The 21,014-nt window shown below is 40.7% G+C and overlaps 1 protein-coding gene across 1 annotated transcript in view; it reads right to left on the reverse strand.

Moving 5' to 3' along the window:
- znf609a (zinc finger protein 609a) overlaps positions 1-21,014 on the reverse strand; it is a 168,892-nt gene that overhangs the window by 82,056 nt on the left and 65,822 nt on the right. The window contains exon 2 of the mRNA XM_029668640.2: positions 5,781-6,661. Coding sequence (XP_029524500.1) covers positions 5,781-6,530 — 750 coding nt within the window. The 5' untranslated portion in view covers positions 6,531-6,661. The remainder of the gene's footprint in view (positions 1-5,780; positions 6,662-21,014) is intronic.

Raw genomic sequence — 21,014 nt, forward strand, 5'->3', positions numbered from 1 at the left:
GCCTCAGACATTACAGCCCAAATAAATGCTTCACAGAGTTCAAGTAACAGGCACATCTCAACATCAACTGTTCAGAGGAAACTGCATGAATCAGGCCTTCATGATCGGATTGCTGCAAAGAAACCACTACTAAAGGACGTCATTATGAATAACAGACTTGCTTGGGCCAAGAAACACAAGCAGTGGACATTAAATCAGTGGAAATCTGTCCTTTGGTATGATCAGTCCAAATTTGAGATTTTTGGTTTCAACCGCCATGCCTTTGTGAGACGCAGAGTAGATGAACGGATGATCTCTGCATGTGTGGTTCCCACCGTGAAGCATGGAGGTGGTGGTGTGATGGTGCTTTGCTAGTGACACTGTCTGTGACTTATTTAGAATTCAAGGCACACTTAGCCAGCATGGCTGCCACAACATAAAAAGCGGAGAAAGCGGACACGTTTTGCATATAGGATATATCCTACTTTTTAGGAGGACGATTAGCAGACAGAGACAAATAAATGGGTCATCAATATTTATTGAAAATCAAAAATGCGCAAAGCTCCCTCACCATGGTAGCCTATTCACGCGGTACGCCTTTACCTTTTCAATTACGATTTTTGATTGCACCTCGACGAATGCTGGTTGACCTCACTCCACTTTCCATTATCAATATTTATTGACAGGCACTGTAGTATAGTTTACAGTTGAATCATATTTACTTTCATTTCCTTGGAAAGATAACGGACACGTGATTCTCCAACCACGTATGGGCAGCCTACTCTATTTAATTGAGACCGCACATATACTAGGCACACTTGTTCTCACACGCCCAACGAGGAAGAGAGCTAGGCAACCGAACGTAAAGCAGCGAATTCTGAGTGTGTGTCAATAACGCAACAAAGGTGTGCTTTTAATACAATAGGTAGGCTAACGCCATACAAAGCAGAAAGATGGCCGTTCACAAATAATCTGCCGAACAACAAACATTTTAAATCACAAAATTGTCTGCCTGACCACCCACTCCCAAACGCATCATGAAACATGTCAACCCCATCGCAATGATCTCTGTTCAGTCCCAAAAGAGATCATTGCGGTGGGGTTGACATTTTTCATGATGCAGGCCTCTAGTGCAGGCATGCACTCCACTGGAGCTCTGCTATATGCCGTTACTGTGGAGAAGGAAACAAGGGTTGTGGTACAGCACCACCATTCCCCGTCTGGGTAGCATAGAAAATACACACACGTACACAATGGCTGAAAACTAGGGTTTAACTTCTTATGGCAGGGGGCAGTATTGAGTAGCTTGAATGAATAAGGTGCCCAGAGGTGCCCAGAGTAAACTGCCTGCTACTCAGTCCCAGTTGCTAATATATGCATATTATTATTATATTTGGATATAAAACTCTGACGTTTCTAAAACTGTTTGAATGATGTCTGTGAGTATAACAGAACTCATATGGCAGGCAAAAAAACGGAGAAAAAATCCAACCAGGAAGTGGGAAATCTGAGGTTGGTCGTTGTTCCAACTCATTCCCTATTGAAGATACAATGGGATATTGGTCATGTTGCACTTCTAAGGCTTCCACTAGATGTCAACAGTCTTCAGAACCTTGTTTGATGCTTCTACTGTAAAGGAGGGGCTCATAAGGGCTCTTTGAGTCAGTGGTCTGGCAGAGTGCCACAAGTATGTGACACTCATTCACATGAGAGTTAGCTCACGTTCCATTGCATTTCTGAAGACAATTGAAGATTTATGTTAAAATCATCCTAAACATTGATTCTATACATCGTTTGATAAGTTTCTACAGACTATAACGGAACTTTTTGACATTTCGTCTGCTCCTAGTGAACGCGCTTCGTGAGTTTGGATTTGTTTACAAAAAGTAGCTATTTGGACATAAATTATGGACATTATCGAACACATCAAACATTTATTGTGGAACTGGGATTCCTGGGAGTGCATTCTGATGAAGATCATCAAAGATAAGTGAATATTTCTAATGTTATTTCTGACTTCTGTTGACTGCACAATATGGCAGATATATTTTTGGCTTGTTTGGTCTCTGAGCGCCGTACTCAGATTATTGCATGGTTTGCTTTTTCCGTAAAGCTTTTTTGAAATCTGACACAGCGGTTGCATTAAGGAGAAGTGTATCTAAAGTTCTATGCATAACACTTGTATTTTCATCAACATTTCTGTAAATTCATGTGGCTCTCTGCAAAATCACTGGATGTTTTTGAACTACTGAACATAACGCGTATACTGAGATTTAAAAAAATATAAATATGAACTTTATAGAACAAAACATACATGTATTGTGTAACATGAAGTCCTATGAGTGTCATCTGATGAAGATCATCAAAGGTTAGTGATTAAACCCAGAACCCGTATTCCGATAAGGTCGCCGGGATGCAGAGAAAACAGAAAGATTGCAAAACCAGTCCCCCCGGCCACCTGATAGGAGGGATCCAGAGAAACCGACACGGAAATGGGAGAGAGTCCAAGTTGTGTCTCTCCCTGTGCCACCCCTCCTCCCCGTTTGCACAGCCCTGACTAACCCTGAGTTGTAATACAATAGCACCAGTCATAAGTCACCATGGGCAGTGAGAGAGTGAAAGAGAAAAAAATAAATATGAAACTATCGAGAAGAGAAGGGCTGCTCCCAGGTGCACAGGAGACCTCCCGTCACGCTATAAGGCCCTGGATTTGACTGTGAGAGCGCTGGAGCCTGACATTTCACAGGCGCTGCTTACACCCAGACACATTCCCTACAGAATACTCCACACTCGAGAGAAAGAAGTGGGAAAAGAGAGAGAAAGAGATCCAAAAATACCTATTCATTAAAACCACTGCTCCAGGAGTTAATTCAAGGAGTGAAAATATAGACAGTCTAATAAAGACTGGATGAGAAACCTGAGCCCTGACTGACTATCAATCAAACTTTGCAGCGGAATAAGAAAGTAAAATTGTTTGAAATTTGTCTAAATAAATCATGTCTGGATTCAATGCTGAGAGAGGAATGCTAGAAAGCTTTAAACCCCTTGTGCATACAGCACTTTCGCTACAGTAGAGTCCATTGATCTCTATGCAGGTTACGGTAACTGGCAGTGAGGAAGGTGACTGGTGCTGATTCAAAATGAAGGCTCATTCTTTGTGAGCTTGGCATTTAGCTGGGAAATTACAGAAACCGCTTGCATTTGCTAATTAATGAGGAGGTAGCCTATTGGCAACAGAAGCTCACTTGACTTCCAGAAATCAAACTTCAACTCCTGAACTTTAAGGAAAGGCCAACTAGCACGGGCCACAGTCAATTTTAAATGCCCTGTTTAGAGCATGGTGCAAGCAAATGCAGAACTTTTTGTGGTAGAATGAACCTCATTTTACAGCAGGGCGCTTAGTAGGAAAAAGGACAAAGAACAGTTTCTAAAACTGCATATCTAAGGCTCTGGTCTGTCCAAGAAGTAAGGGTAGACAGTTCTCTGCTATCCACTTAACATATTAATTATTATTTTGGGGTATAGGGAAGGGTCAGTTGGGGAGGGACAGTTGTCTTTTTTGCATGCATTTAGGGAGGGTTCAGAAAAAAAAAAAAAAATGGAGGGCCATCCATTTTAATTTCAGACAGGTCCGATTTTCTCCATCTCACCCTTATTATAAATAATGCTCACTCTCTTATACGAGTATGATTATGCCTTTGACTGCAGTACAATACAATAATTGATTTTTTAAAACCAAGGTAAGACATGCTTCATCAAATGACATAAAACGTCTGAGTTTTAAACAATTAAATGTATGGTTGAATAGTTTCAAAATGCTGACCACCGCCGCTCAGATTCAAGGTCGGTGATGTGCGGTGCGCAATATTTCTGTAATTAAAAAAGTCTAATTAAAGTTTGTCTACATTTTCGGTTTGGACATGAGTCTGTAATATGCAGAACTTTTTGTGGTAGAATGATTCCCATTTTACAGCAGGGCGCTTAGTAGGAAAAAGTGTAATCACGTAAGTGATGAGGTTTTTATGACAGCCTATATTGTCTAAAGAGATGAGACAGACTGTAGACAACCAGGAGACATTAAAATAATCGTCAAAAGCGGATTACGAGGGATTTCAAAAAGAGAGTCTCTCATTCACCTCAAGTAATTCCATCTCTGACACAGTGGAAACATGCAATCACCATCACTGAGGTTAATGCCTGTACAGGGCACTGCAAATTCCCTGTGTTGTCCAAACAGGAAAGGCATGTGAAGGTCATGTAGAATGGGTGCCGTTAGCCAGTGTCAGCTGCTGACAACTACATAATGTCAGAAATGGCCTATTGATGAGATCTTAAGGGCCACACAGGATGATACCATGTTTTTTTTGCTAAAGAATAGTGTAATTTTAATGCGACCAAGCCTTTAATGTGTCTAAACAAAGGATTACTTATTGACCCTAGACAGACGACAGAGATATCTTGTCCTTTAGTCGCAGGATTTCCTGGCCTGCCGGCATGATCCTCACAGAGGGAGTAAACTGCTTCCTCTCCTCCTCCCCCACCCAAGACAGACACAGCGAGAATGAGTTGAACTGAATGTCCCCTACCATTGAATGATAGAGGTTTAAAATGGAGCAAGATGACACATGAAACCTCCCGCCACAGAGTTCAGCACTCCCCAAGCTCCGGAGATAAGCAGAAAACCCTCTCAATGGAATACGGATGGATGTCCTATTCTATACAGCAGAAGCAGCTATCACACAGCTCATAGCGAAAGAAACTTTGATACCTTTTCCTGACGATCTTACAAAGTTCCATCCGATGAAGACTTTGAAAAGCATACTATCAAGATGACATGGAGAAGAGTAGCCAGTAATTATGTCTAATGGGTAACTCTACCCTGAAAGTGTCCCCCAGCTAACTAACTGCAGGCTGGAAAATGCAGAGGCTATTCAACCCCCCCCCCCCCCACACCCCCAAAAAATCTGCTGCCAGAACATGACGTCCAACACTGCCCCTGGAGCTTCACTTTTGTCTCAGCGTATGGCGGTGACATATGGCTGACAATTGTAACTGATCTCCTGGTGCAAAGCCTCTTCTAGAGATGGCTTGTCAATACTCTCCAGCGTCTCTGTCAGAAACCTTATCAGAGAGCAGCAGCACTCAGGTTTGTCACATCTTTGGCATCCGACACGCTGAAGCCTTCCACCACCACCCTCTCCTCCCCCCACTATGTCGACAAGCAACTTGTGTAAAAACAAGACTGCCCATTTGAGTGCCTGAGAACATCTTCTAGAAGGTTCGAAAACGGGTGCCTGTGTTACTGCTCAGGCCTTTTACTAATGGCAGTGAAGGGTCTGAGCAGTAACCCATTGTTGAAATGACTGGCATACATAAAAGGACAGGCATCTGCAATATGTAGTGGTACAGACTGACGCTTATGTTGGGTCTTGCATAACATACTTCACTTGTTTCTGGGCTATGGGGTGAGTACAGCAGTGTGAAAGTCCCCTGAGGAGCCATTAGTGTTAAGATGGAGCCTCATGCACTACTTAACACACCCATCAAATTCAGTGATTACATGAGAGGTTTCGAGACAGTACAAAGCTCTTATCCCCCACACAGAGAACCAGATTACGTCTGTAGCTCACTCAATTTGAAAGCAAAGTGCTACATTAAAATGTAATAAATCACTTGTCAAGGCGAGCTAGATATGCTAATATTCCAGCAGCAAACAAACAGACAGCATCTGCTATAGTTCAAAGCAGTTGATTTAACAGCAGCCAAGCACAAAATCGAAGACAAGACAGCTTGTTACTTACCTTTTCACTTTTCACTTTCTTCAGGTTTCTGCATTCACTGTTGTCCATCTCTTCTGGATCACTTTTAATGGCTAACGGTGGTACAGCAATCCCTGTGGAATCCAGGGCGATATTCCCAAGTGGTTCGGCCACAGCCAAGTCTGTATTTTGCGTACCATCAAATGGGACGCTACGAGGGCCCCCCAAAGGCAGATTTGGGGCACCTATCTCCTTCTCAGTATTAGCCACTCCTGTAGCAACAACTTCACTTTTCTCCTTCTTACTTTTCCCAGAGCCCACCTCCTTGTCTTTCTTTCCACTAGGAACATTACGGGAGGCTTTGCTGCTCTTCTCAGCACCCTTTCCAGAGTTGGTGTTTGTTGTGGGACCTGTGCCAATGCCAGATCCCATAACCTCGCCCTGGGTTCGCACCTGGGCGTCTTTCTTGGCCCCGTCTGTAACCGAGGCCTTGCCACTTTCCTTTGAGTTCTTACTTCGCTTGGATTTGGGTTTACTCTCTTTGCCTTGAGCAGCGGGTACGGGGCTAACAAATTTGATGTTGTCGGGTAGAGCTGCTACAGCGCTGGGAGGGGCAGCCATGCCCCCACCGTCTTTAGTGCCAGACATCTCAAGTTTGTCCTTTTCTAGGTCTGCGTCAAGGTCAATGATCAGATTGCCAACACCTATATCCCATTCATCACCGCTGTCATAAGTGTCCACCGCATTAGAGTCCACACCTTTCCCGCCTGCAGTGCCACTGCTTAGGGACATCTTAGTGCCAGCGGCCCAGGCGCACCACAGTTAAGTCTGACCTTCTCAGACTACTGGAGGCAGTGGGAGAAGGGTTACAGCAGCTTTAGGGTCTTCTCGGTATCCCCTTCCCAGTAACCCACATTGTTGCCCTGTAAAGAGAAGAGAAAATGTGTGAAAATCCTGCAGTCAGAAGCTCTTAACATACCAGGATAAACTATAATGAGATCATTAGAGATTTGAATCTTGCCACACAGGAAAGTATAGCAGGAAAGAAATCAGGGCTTGACATTAACTTTTGAGAGGCCATTTGCCCCCCCCCCCCCTAAAAAAGGTCTGCGACACCATTATTACAACATTGTACGATGCCACTTCACAACATAAAATGCATTACTATGTTTTTTACCATAGAGAATCAGAAGAACATGTAGGCTACACTGTCTGTTCGCTTCTTTGCATATTCAAGCCAGTCTCAAAATACAACACTCCTTTTTAGGCTCTCTTGGTAGGATGGTTGCCCCCCCCTTGATAGCCTATAAAGTTTTGCAACACGACTAAATACTTTTTATGTCTTTATAAAACAATTCCCTACAGTTCTCGAAATTAAGGGCGTCCCGTCGTCCCAGGGACGATAAAAAATATTTATGCGGTTCAAAACCGACAGTTCTAGGACCACAGACCAAAACTCATACAACCACTGCACATTCAAAAATGTTTTTAAAAAAGCAAAGAGGCCGATGCAACAGATCTGACCATTTATCTTAAAAATGTTGACAACGTTTTATTTCTTCATATTATAAGCTCAACAATGCGCATATGGCTGAAGGCTACACACGAATGTTTCAAATTGCAATTAGCGGTAAAACGCCGTTCTCAAAAGCACACCGCACGTGTGACATAGATGAAAATATCCATTAGATATTAAGAAAAAGCAGCACTCTAAAGATGCATCAACTTGCATGGGTTAGGCATGGATTGAAATGTACACAATGGATACCTGCAGGAAAATGGGGGTCATGTTTTTTAAATTCCAGTCCAGGGCAAGGTTTAATATTGTTTCAATCTAGTCCAAGGGAGGGTCATGTAATTTGTAATTGATGAAATGTCAATATTTTCCAGTGTTTCAGAATGAGTTGCTCATTAGGCTACATATCGATGTGTGCCCGCTGCCGACCCTCATCTCTGATTCTCAATACCAAGTGCACCTATAGGCTATTTAGTGGGGTCTCAATCAAATAATCCATAACCTATAGGCTAGAGTTTCTCAAACTCAGTCCTCGGACCACAAGGGGTGCACGTTTTGTTTTTCGTCCTAGCAGTACACAGCTGATTCCAATAATGAACTCCTCAACAAGCGTGGATTATTTGAATCAGCTGTGTAGTGTTAGGGCAAAATACAAAACGTGCCCCCATTGAGATCCCCAGAACAGAGTTTGGAGAAACGCTGCTATAGGCTTCGAAGCACAGAGCAAAGTCATATTTTCTAAGATAGCTTTATTTACACCATCCCAGCAGCTAAGCTTCATTACATACCACAATGGATATTGCAACCCTGAGCCCTGGCCTGCTCTTGCTGATCAAATACTTTTATTGTGTGCTGCCTAACCAATGGCCGTGGTACAATCGATCGGATATGGTGCTGAAAGTAAGCAAATTCGAGTAGGCATAAATCATTAAAAACTGTCTTCATTTGAATTAGACTTTACGAAACAACAAGAGGGCTTTGTGTTGGAGCCTATTTGTCCCCATTTAAGAACTAAGGTAGTAAGTAGGCTAACCTGTTTGACAGACAAAATGAGGCTATAGGCTGCTATATCCATAGATTTGTCAGTCAATTCCTCAATTTGCACTGTTTTGATGGGGTATGCCATAGGCCTACTTTTTTATTAACCTACCCCTTATTAGCTTAAGTTAAGAAAATAAAACAGATCTGATTATATAAGGTGAACTATAAAGAGCGCTTTGGCACGTAATGCTTTATGATAGAAACAAGTTGTAAAATGATCGGGAAAGAAGTGGCTCCCGATGCATATGGGGGTTTCATTGTTTAATTTACATGACATTCAGAGGCTGAGCTACAACCCACTATAGCAGGGAAACAAAAAATGGACTTTGCTTGGGATGTAGTCGAATTCTTTCACTATCAATTGATTAAGCTATTCACTTTCTGTACAATAGAAAATGTTTAAACCCAGACAGCTTTTAGGGAAACAATTGTGACCGTCTCTCGTTGGATTAAGCCACGGAAGAAGAGTAGCCATTAGTTAAAGCTTACATTTTAATGTGTCGGTAGGCCTTCTCTCTCTGGGGTGGAAAGGTAGGCCTAATATTTGAAAGTACCATGATCAGATTCCTAATGACGTCTCGGATTAAATTATTTGTAAACAGGGACAGCTTCGTTGCAAACAAGACAGACTGATTTGACAAATATGATAAGATGAGCACATAGGCCTCTCTGTCCATTTTTAGCCAGTAATTTGTGTGGTATAAAAAATTACTCAGGTAAAATGACGTTGAATTGAATTACATATTTTATAAAAGGCTATTTTTTTCTCGGCCCTGCAAATACGATGATAGATTTATGCTTTTTCTATAAATTATATATTTCCAACCATACTCGTCCACAGTGGACTGCGAACGCACAACCTTGTGGCCTGTAGCCTTTTGCAATACCAAAATTCCTGCGTTGCCATGTAATGCTTACAGGACGAAGAACCGTTTCTGAAACTGCATATCTAAGGCTCTGGTCTGTCCAAGAAGTGAGGGTAGACAGTTCTCTGCTATCCACTTTACATATTAATTATTATTTTGAGGTATAGGGAAGGGTCAGTTGGGGAGGGACAGTTGTCTTTTTTCAAGCATTTAGGGAGGGTTCAGGTAAAAAAAAAAAAAAAAAATGGAGGGCCATCCATTTTCATTTCAGACAGGTCCGATTTTCTCCATCTCACCCTTATTATAAATAATGTTCACTCTCTTATATGAGTACGATTATGCCTTTGGCTGCAGTACAATACAATAATAGATTTTTTAAAACCAAGGTAAGACATGCTTCATCGAATGACATAAAACGTCTGAGTTTTAAACAATTAAATGTATGGTTGAATAGTTTCAAAATGCTGACCACCGCCGCTCAGATTCAAGGTCGGTGATGTGCGGTGCGCAATATTTCTGTAATTAAAAAAGTCTCATTAAAGTTTGTCTACATTTTCTGGCGCATCCCTCATGTTAGGATCGGTTTGGACATGAGTCTGTAATATGCAAGTGGGCTTTTTCATTTATGTAGCCTACATGATAAAAATAGATTTTAATATTATTCCATGTTAACCACTCGGATCCAATTCTTATCAGAAGAATTGTTTGATATTGTGACGTGATGATTTATTTTTTAACTTATCCATTCATAAAACTTAAATCTATATTCTTCTTGACCGACTTTTTCTTGCCCGAGACATCAGGACAAGCATTCATTTCGAGCCCTGGAAAGTATCCACTTTCAGAAAGTATTGTAGACATTTGCCAAACCTCCAAATCAAATTCAGACAATGTTAACATACAGAGAATCTGTAGAAACTAGGAGAATAGAAAGATTCAAAACTTTTGTGAAACATCACAGCACAGTTGAAAAATATATGGCAGAGCTAGAAATCAAAACTGGATGGTCCTCAGAGATAGATGGGAGGGGTTGAGGGTAGCTGAAGGCTGGGACCAAAAATAAACACAAGATAACTAATGTAAAATATACTGTGTCTGTAAAAAGTATGAAATATGTATAAGCTGGAAGTAGAAGACTAAGTATTGTTTGCCATTAGTTTACTCCAATTAGGGAAGGGGTGGTAAGGTTAGGGGAAAAGAATAAAGAAAGAAAATACATAAACAATATATACAGTCAAAAGTTTGGACACACCTACTTATTCAAGGGTCTTTATTTTTACTATGTTCTACATTGTAGAATAATAGTGAAGACAAAACTATGAAATAACATATGGAATCATGTTGCAACCACAAAAGTGTTAAAACAAATCAAAATATTTTTTATATGAGATTCTTAAAAGTAGCCCCCCCTTTGCCTTGATGACAGCTTTGTACACTCTTGGCATTCTCTCAACCAGCTTCATGAGGTAAACACCTGGAATGCATTTCAATTAACAGGTGTGCCTTGTTAAAAATTATTTTGTGGAATTTATTTCCTTAATGCATTTCATACAATCAGTTGTGTTGTGACAAGATAGGAGTGGTATACAGAAGATAGCCCTATTTGGTAAAAGACCAAGTCCATATTATGGCAAAAACAGCTCAAATAAGCATCATTAATTTAAGACATGAAGGTCAGTCAATTAGGAACATTTCAAGAACTTTGAAAGTTTCTTCAAGTGCAGTTGCAAAAACCATCAAGCGCTATGATGAAACTGGTTCTCATGAGGACCGTCACAGGAAAGGAAGACCCCGAGTTACCTCTGCTGCAGAGGATAAGTTCATTAGACTTACCAGCCCCAGAAATTGCAGCCCAAATAAATGCTTCAGAGTTCAAGTAACAGACATCTCAACATCAACTGTTCAGAGGAGACTGTGTGAATCAGGCTGAATCATACTAAAAGAACACCAATAACAACAAGAGACTTGCTTCGGCCAATGGACATTAGACTGGTGGAAATCTGTTGTTTGGTCTGATGACTCCAAATGTGATATTTTTGGTTCCAACTGCTGTGTCTTTGTGAGACGCAGAGTAGGTGAATGGATGATCTCTGCATGTGTCAACAAGTGCTCAGCATATGTGGGAAGAGAAAGCCAAGAGTGTGCAAAGCTGTCTTCAAGGCAAAGGGTGGCTACTTTGAAGAATCTAAAATATATTTTGATTTAACACTTTTTTGGTTAGTACATGATTCCATATGTGTTATTTCATAGTTTTGATGTCTTCACTATTATTCTACAATGTAGAAAGGAGTCAAAATAAAGAAAAACCCTTGAGTGAGTAGGTATGCCCAAACTTTTGACTGGTACTGTATATATTTACAAAAAAATGTAATATTGGAAATGATGCAGTTGCATTGATAGAAGCCAAAATCTGCTATATTAAAGCTGATGTACAGAGAATACTTTCTAAACAGTCTCGTTGACTTAAAGGGTCGCACACAACCCACCGAACGTGGATCTCCGGTTGGTCTACAGATCGTTCCGAGCACTGTTGACGTCTGACTGTCAACATTTTCACATGATTCTACGTGTAAAGTGTACGGTCTTTGCAACAGCTTTGCTCATCATAAACTGTACCATTCCTGACAAAGAAAAAACAAAAAAACAAGCTTTCTCGATGCACTCAAGTTCAAGGAGAAAGCTGCCTTTGGGTTTATAAGCCACATGTATGCCAACAGTGAGCTGGGCTTTGCCAGGGAGGGTGAGGTTTCCACAAACCCCAAACACATATGGAGTCCATTTCCTCTTTCACCAGCAGGTTGACGTCAGGCAGGACTAAAGAGACCTCTGAAATCAAAGCCACAAGCCCTGACCCAGAGATCAATCTCCTTTCTCCTCACCAGAGCTCCCCCGCCACAGGATATTTAGTCTAATTAACACCCTGACATATCAATCCAAAGAGGTCAACAACAGCACGAAAACAAGGTTGACTTCTACTGCTGGCGTCAAAGCCTGCAAGCCCTCTTCGCTCTCGATCTCGAGTCTGAATGAGCCATAGCCCTAAGACTTAAGCTAATGGAAGAGAATGAACAATATGTCAACATTAATGAAGGTCTTAATGGAGGCAACCACGCTCTTATTAGGCCTACTTCTCCATTGTGAGACATGTAATGTAACACAAAGAGATTTGCACTCATATCAGTAGGGGTGGGAGGTCCTGACTTACAAAGGACACACTAACACTGACATTGTTCTTGGTTAGGAAGTTCTGGTTGATCTTAGTCAGCCTGTGCCATCAAACAGAAAGACACAGTCTTCATAACCAGTTTGCTCTGAGCTATTGGTATTCCTCACCCTAGCCTGTTTACATGTGACAGACCCATAAAGAGCGAAACAAGACCCAGGCGTTTTATGGGCCCTGACACAAAGCCTCCATTGAGGCAAATCACAGCCCTTTGCCGCTTTCGCTTTCCTAACACTGGGTCAAAAACAACTTGTGTGCAGGAATAGGAGCATCTCTTTCACAAGCCTCCTTTTCAAGGCACTTATCATATGAAAGCATTGGTGTAACCGCTTCGCCCCCCCATGACAATGGAAGGCTTTTCACACACACAGAGAGAGAGAGAGACCGAGAGAGAGAGACAGAGAGAGAGCTGTCTCTCTGGATGAGGGGCCAGATTCCCCACCATAGCCTACAGTTTAGGGCTACTGTAAGGATTAAAAGTAGGGCCCTATAAAATCAGCGTTGCAGAGGACACGGACGGAATCAAGACTATAAAACGGAATTCAACAATAGATATATTTTTTATTGAACTTGATAGAAAATTCATGAACTTGCCTAAGTTTATCATCAGACATGAACCAAACGCATCACTGATTTGTATTTTCCTTGAACTTTCTGAAATGGGACAGGAATGCCCCTGTCTGTGTTTGCGGTGCGCGCATATGTTTACACTTTGTATAGCCGTTAAAGATGATGCTAATGATAACCGTCTTCTGGTAGAGATGGAAAGGCTTTCCCAAATGAAATGTTTAACTACAAAGTAGAATATGCCTACCCCTAATGCCATCATGATTATTTGCATCAATCCAGTGGTCATTTGTTTTGCACGAGTGCAACAGAAACATCACTAACGAAACAGGTCTCTTGGTGGTGCACACTTGGATTAAAGGGTAACTACACCCCAAAATCCAAATTTCTTCTATTTTTCCGAGACCTCAAAAGTGGTCTCCTGATGTGGTTTAAGCATTGTTGTGGATTTTGAACAGGGATGGTAAACTCCAATCCTCGGGGGGGCCTGATCGGTGTCACACTTTGTCCCAGCCCCAGCTAACACACCTGACACCAATAATCACTAATCATTATCTTCAGTTTAGAATGCAATTAGTTTAAAATCAGCAGTGTTTGCTAAGGATGGGGGAAAGTGTGACATCACTCCATCCCCCGAGGTCTGGAGTTGCCCATCCCTGATTCAGAGCATCGGTTGTTGTTGTTTTTCCTATTAAAAGGTGTGATTTGAGAGTGAAAACCTGGGTGGGGGATGGAAAAACTGAAACCTGGGAAAATAAAACAGATTTTATAGGACCCTATAAAAAGTATGTCATGCCATTATTGACTTATCACAGATGCTAATTAAACCCCTGGCTATGTGTCAGAAAATAAAGCTCAGATTCACTTCTCCTTCTCGCACTTGGGATGTTTGTATAGAATGATAGAGATGCATGCCGCATACTGAAAAGAAAGTCGATTTGTCAAAGGCTGACAATTGAATCATAACACACAAAATCCTCCAGGGATCCTACAGGAAAAATAAGATAGTCAGTGGATAGGTATCCATCCATATAGCCACTATTTGCAGCTAGGTCAGCATTGGATCCTTGCTCTATCTAGCTCTGGCTGTGTTGCCGAGTGCTCAGCTGAACTCTGACACGCTTGGTCAGAGGCAGGTTCAAATGCTCTGTTGGAGCTTGATTGGCTGTGTGGCTAGATGGTCAGACAGGGGCGATAAAAACTCTCAAATAGTCTGGTCTAATCCTTTAGTCACAGGGCTTGAGCCTGATGAGAGCTGCTAGCATTCAAATAAAATAAAATCCCAACACAAAGACCTAAGAGGCCACAAGAACCAGGAGGAATCTTGTCACAAAAAAGACAGCAAAACATAACTGCACAAATTGATGGGTTCTATTTGATTAACACGTAGGCCACAAACTGCAGTCAGTTAAGAAAACATTCTTATTTACAATGACGGCCAAGGAACAGTAGGTTAACTGCCTTGTTAAATGGGCAGAACGACAGATTTTTACCTTGTCAGCTCGGGGATTCTATCCTGCAACCTTTCGGGTTACTGGCCCAACGCTCTACCAACTAGGCTACCTGCCACCCCAGTTGCCAAATCTTTTTGCCCATATCGTGGCAGTGCGGATAATATGTGTGAAATGCTTGATATTGTATGTGATATCAACAGAGAGGTATATTTTCTGGGTGATATAAATATTGACTGGCTTTCATAAAGCTGCCCACTCAAGCAAAAGCTTCAAACTATAACCAGTGACTGCAACCTGGTTCAGGTTATCAGTCAACCAACCAGGGTAATTACAAACAGCACAGGAATGACATCAGCAACATGTATTGATCACATCTTTACTAATGCTGCAGAAATTTGCTTTAATGTAGTTTCCAAATCCATCGGATGTAGTGATCACAAAACAGTAGCCATATCTAGGAAAACCAAAGTTCCAAAGACTGGGCCTCATATTGTGTATGAGAGGTCATACAATAAGTTTTGTTGTGATTCCTATGTTGACGATGTAAATATTTGCCGGTCTGTGGTGTGTAAAGAGGAGCAAACAGACGCTGCACTTGACACATTTATAAAATTGCTTAATCCAGTTACTAATAAGCATGCACCTATTAAGAAAATGATTGTAAAAGTATTACATTCCGGTGGATTGATGAGAAATTAACATTTGTATGATTGAGAGGGATGAGGCAAAAGAAATGGCAAATAAGTCTGGCTGCACAACCGATTGGCAAACATACTGCAAATTGAGAAATTATGTGACTAAACTGAACAAAGAAGAACAAGAAACTGTACTATGAAACAATGATAAATTATATAAAGAATTATGCTAAAAAGGCTTAGGAGCACCTCAAATGAAATTTTGGGCAACAAGGCAAACTCTGCTCCATCATTTATTTAATCAGATGGCTAATTAAATCACTAAATCACAAAAATATTGCCAATTACTTTACCGATTTTGTCATTGGCAAGACACGGCAGCAACAAAAGCTGACATTACACATTCAATTGACAACTGACTTTCACCATACTAATAGTTGAAGGACATTCAAGAAGTACAGCAAATTACTGACAATTGGCTGAGAGAAACTGATGACAAAAAAGATTGTGGAAGCTGTTTTGTTAGGCTTCAGTGCGGCTTTTGACATTATCGATCATAGATCACGCTGCTGGAAAAACTTGTGTTATGGCTTTACACCTCCTGCTATATTGTGGATAAAGAGTTACCTGTCTAACAGAAGACAGAGGGTGTTATTTAATGGAAGCCTCTCTAACATAATCCAGGGAGAATCAGGAATTCCCCTGGGCAGCTGTCTAGGCCACTTACTTTTTTCAATCTTTACTAACAATTATTGTAGATATGTAGTGGTGTAGTAATATTATATGATGTACTGCTAATGGGGATCAGTAATGAATACAAATGCCCCACAATTAGGAAGTGAAAACATTTTAGCAAATGTTTTGAAAATTAAATAGAGAAATACCTAATTTACATGAGTATTCACACCCGAATCAGTACTTTGTAGAAGTATCTTTGGCAGCGATGACAGCTGAGCCTTTCTGGGTTAGTCTCTAAGATATTTCCACACCTAGATTATGCAACATTTGCCCATTATTCTTTTCAAAATTCTTCAAGCTCTGTCAAGTTGGTTGCTGATCATTGCAAGACAACCATTTGCAGGTCTTGCCATAGATTTCCAAGTAGACTTAAAAACCGTAACTCAGGCACTCAGGAACATTCACTGTTGTCTTAGTAAGCCAATGAAGTGTAGATTTTGCCTTGTGTTTTAGGTTATTGTCCTGCTAAAAGGTGAATTCCTCTTCCAGTGTCTAGTGGAAAGCAGTTTTGATGTCTTCACTATTATTGTACAATGTAGAAATGAGTAAAAATAAAGAAAAACCCTTACATGAGTAGGTGTTCCCAAACTTTTGACTGGTACTTTATATAAAAGGAGTATACCTGCAAGAGTGGTGTTAAATAAAGGACTGTTTGAAACGGGGTCATGTAAACATTACTGTATGCTCTTTTACAGGTAATACAACATTTTCTGTCTGAAATGGGTAATAGCTTGATAGTAGTGATGTGGAGGGAAAAAAAACTATAGTTACATCGCAATATTGTTTTGGACGATATTCTATCGATACTTGCGCTTTTACGTATCAAGCATCAAATCGATATCTGTACGACTTTTCTTTCTTTTTCTGTTCCTGACGAGAAAAAACATTTGTCGGGAGAGATTTTCTTCTGCACTGTTAAACCAATCCAGTAAAGATGGAGCATTGCCTTGTTAACGTCCAGGGGCTTTTTTAATTTCCCCTGAAAACGCAAAGGGTGGCTACCGCTCGTCGGCTGTACCTGCACACCTCCAGGCTGTGTAAGGGCTATTTGACCAAGGAGAGTGATGAGTGCTGCATCATATGACCTGGCCTTCACAATCACCTGACCTCAACCCAATTTAGATGGTTTGGGATGAGTGAACCACAGAGTGAAGGAAAAGCAGCCAACAATTGCTCAGCATATGTCGGACAACCTTCAAGACTGTTGGAAAAGCATTCCAAGTGAAGCTTGTTGAGAGAACGCCAAGAGTGTGCAAAGCTGTCAAAGGGTGGCTACTTTGAATAATCTAAAATATATTGTGATTTGTTTAACACTTTTTTAGTTACTACATGATTCCATGTGTGTTATTTCATAGTTTTGATGTCTTCACTATTATTCTACAATGTAGAAAATATAAAAACATCTAGAAAAACCCTGGAATGAGTAGGTGTGTTTAAACTTTTGATTGGTACTGTATCAGTGGGTAACTGGCAAATTGGAAGTGGTGGGGGTTGGAGGGTGTTGTTAAACCATTGGCTTGTTTGCATTTCAAATTAGGGAGGTGTTAAATAATGGAAGTGTTAAAGGGATACTTCTAGATTTTTCAGCATGCTAGCTAATACCCATAGACTTCAGGTCATTATGCTAATGCAAAACTATCTCCAAATTCCTTCATACTGGAGACACAGTATCTCATAGAAAATAGCCTACGTGGCATTGAGTCAGAAACATCTATTCTAGTGTCAAAATGTACTACGAAGTGTAAATAGGATAATTTTGATCGTAAAGTCAGTCTCGTCCAAAATTGAGTTTTGCAAGTGAGTTCGTCACAACATGTAGCCTACACCTTAGTAGTAGAGGTCGACCGATTATGATTTTTCCACGCCGATACCGTTTATTGGAGAACCCAAAAAAAGCAGATGTCGATTAATCGGCCGATTTAAGGTTTTAGGTTGTAGTTAATATAGTATTTATAGGACTATTTCTCTCTATACCATTTGTATTTCATATACCTTTGACTATTGGATGTTCTTATACGCACTATAGTATTGCCAGTGTAACAGTATAGCTTCCGTCCCCCTCCTCGCCCCTCCCTGGGCTCGAACCAGGAACACATCGACAACAGCCACACTCGAAGCATCGTTACCCATCGCTCCACAAAAGCCGCGGCCCTTGCAGCGCAAGGGGAATAACTACTCCAAATCTAAAAGCGAGTGACGTTTGAAACAGTATTAGCACACACCCAGCTAACTAGCTAGCCATTTCACATTGGATACACCCAGCCATTAGGCTGATAGGCTTGAAGTAATAAACAGCGCTGTGCTTGCGAAGAGCTGCTGGCAAAACGCACGAAAGTGCTGTTTGAATGAATGATTACGGGCCTGCTGCTGCTTAGTCAGACTGCTCTATCAAATCAGACTTAATTATAACATAATAACACACAGAAATACGAGCCTTTGGTCATTAATATGATCGAATCCGGAAACTATCATTTCGAAAACAAAACGTTTATTATTTAGGTGAAATACGGAACCGTTCGGTATTTCATCTAACGGGTGGCATCCCGAAGTCTAAATATTCTTGTTACATTGCACAACCTTCAATCTATGTCATAATTATGTAAAATTCTGGCAAATTAGTTCGCAATGAGCCAGGCAGCCCAAACTTGCAAATACCCTGACTCTGCGTGCAATGAACGCAAGAGAAATGACACAATTTCACCTGGTTAATATTGCCTGCTAAACTGGATTAGTAGTTATAACTAGTGATTATGATTGATTGTTTTTTATAAGATAAGTTTAATGCTAGCTAGAAATTTACCTTGGCTTCTACTGCATTCGCGTAACTGGCAGATTACTCGTGGAGTGCAATGGTTAGAGCGTTGGACTAGTTAACTGTGCAAGATTGGAACCACTGAGCTGACAAGGTGAAAATCTGTCGTTCTGCCCCTGAACAAGGCAGTTAACCCACAGTTCCTAGGCAGTCATTGAAAATAAGAATGTGTTCTTAACTGACTTGTCTAGTTAAATAAAAGGTATCAAATAAAAAATTAATTAAATTTAAATTAAAAAAATAATCTGAAATCGGCACCCAAAAATACTGATTTACGATTGTTATGAAAACTTGAAATCGGCCCTAATTAATTGGCCATTCCGATTAATCGGTCGACCTCTAATTAGTAGTTCTGGGATTTGTCCCCTGGGAAATATCTAACAGCGGACATAAGGAGAGACGAAACTACCCAGTTATAGAATAATGTGTTGTAGGACAGCTGAGCTGACTCAAGACCGGGCATTCAACTCAGTTTATAACATTTCCATGGTAACATGTAAACCCAAAGACAACTTTCATTCACATTAACAACTGACTGCAGCGGCAATGACAACACTCACCTACGCATCAGCCGGGCAGCCTCAACCATGGCCAGCCTAAATATAATTTGGAAACAACTCTATAATCTGAAAACAAAATTTAGCATGATCATCTCCATCCTGATGTACGGATCAGTCATGGACCCTCACCCTGGACTTCATGTCATCTGGATGCCTTTGACTCCAAGTGCCTCCGCCACATAATGGCATCATAGGGCACGGCCACATCCCAAACTCCACAATACTGCAAAACACGGAACAACTCCATCTCCTCCCTGGTCAGAGCCTCCTGACACTGACTGTCAACCGGTCCAATCAAACCCACCTCTGGAGGCTGCCCTTATCCTCTGGAGGCTGCCCTTAATTGAGCCCTTAATTGAGCCCAACTGGCCATGCCCAAGAGGAAGACTGAGGGCCAGGTGGTCCGACCTACACAACCTGGGACTCAACACCACATCAGCCTGGGACCTGGCCCAGAATAGGAAAGTACCTATGCTCCAAGGAGCGAGTGAAGATGAGTGAGTGAGAGAGAGGGCCTCTGTCATTTCTTAATGACCACGCATCAAAACAAAGCCAAATCAGGAAGCTCAGTCCACATTTAATGAATTTACCTTAAAAAAAAAAGCAGAGAACTATTCACACAGACCTACTACCTGTAGTTTGGTAATTTTTCCACGCCGATACAGATTATTGGAGGACCAAAAAAATCTGATAATTACACGAAATAAACACTTATTTTAACTTAATACAATACAACAATAAAAATCGATTTAGTCTCAAATAAATAATGAAACAATTCAATTTCAATTTGTTCAATTTGGTTTAAATAATGCAAAAGCAAAGTGTTGGAGAAGAAAGTAAAAGTGCAATATGTGCCATGTAAAAAAGCTCATGTTTAAGTTCCTTGCTCAGAACATGAGAACATATGAAAGCTGGTGGTTCCTTTTACCATGAATCTTCAATATTCCCAGTTAAGACGTTTTAGTTTGTAATTATTATAGGACTATTTCTCTCTATACCATTTGTATTTCATATACCTTTGACTATTGGATGTTCTTATAGGCACTATGGTATTGCCGGCATAATCTCGGGAATTGATAGGCTTGAAGTCATAAACAGCTCTGGGCTTCAAGCATTGCGAAGAGCTGCTGGCAAACGCAGGAAAGTGCTGTTTGAATGAATGCTTACGAGCCTGCTGCAGCCTACCGCTCAGTCAGACTGCTCTATCAAATATCAAATCATAGACTTAGCTATAATAAACACACAGAAATACAAGCCTTTGGTCATTAATATGGTCAGATCCGGAAACTATAATTTAGAAAACAAAACGTTTATTCTTTCAGTGAAATACGGAACCGTTCCGTATTTTATCGAACGGGTGGCATCCATAAGTCTACATATTGCTGTTACATTGCACAACCTTTAATGTTATGTCATAATTATGTAAAATTCTGGCGAATTAATTACGTTTTTTGTTAGGAAGAAATGGTCTTCACATAGTTCGCAACGAGCCAGGCAGCCCAAAAAGAGAAGTGACACAATTTCCCTAGTTAATATTCCATGCTAGCATTAATTTATTTTAACTAAATATGCAAAAAAACAATATACTTGTGTATTCATTTTAAGAAAGGCATTGATGTTTATGGTTAGGTACATTGGTGCAACAACAGTGTTTGTTTCGCGAATGCGCATGTTAAATCACCCATTTGGCAAAGTAGGATGTTGATGATAAATTAACAGCCACCGCATTGATTATATGCAACGCAGGACAAGCTAGTTGAAGTAGTAATATCATCAACCAGTGTTAACTAGTGATTATGTTAAGATTGATTGTTTTTTATAAGATAAATTTAATCCTAGCTAGCAATTTACCTTGGCTCCTTGC

This window comes from Oncorhynchus nerka, linkage group LG9a (genome assembly GCF_034236695.1).
Source record: "Oncorhynchus nerka isolate Pitt River linkage group LG9a, Oner_Uvic_2.0, whole genome shotgun sequence".
Lineage (NCBI taxonomy): Eukaryota > Metazoa > Chordata > Actinopteri > Salmoniformes > Salmonidae > Oncorhynchus > Oncorhynchus nerka.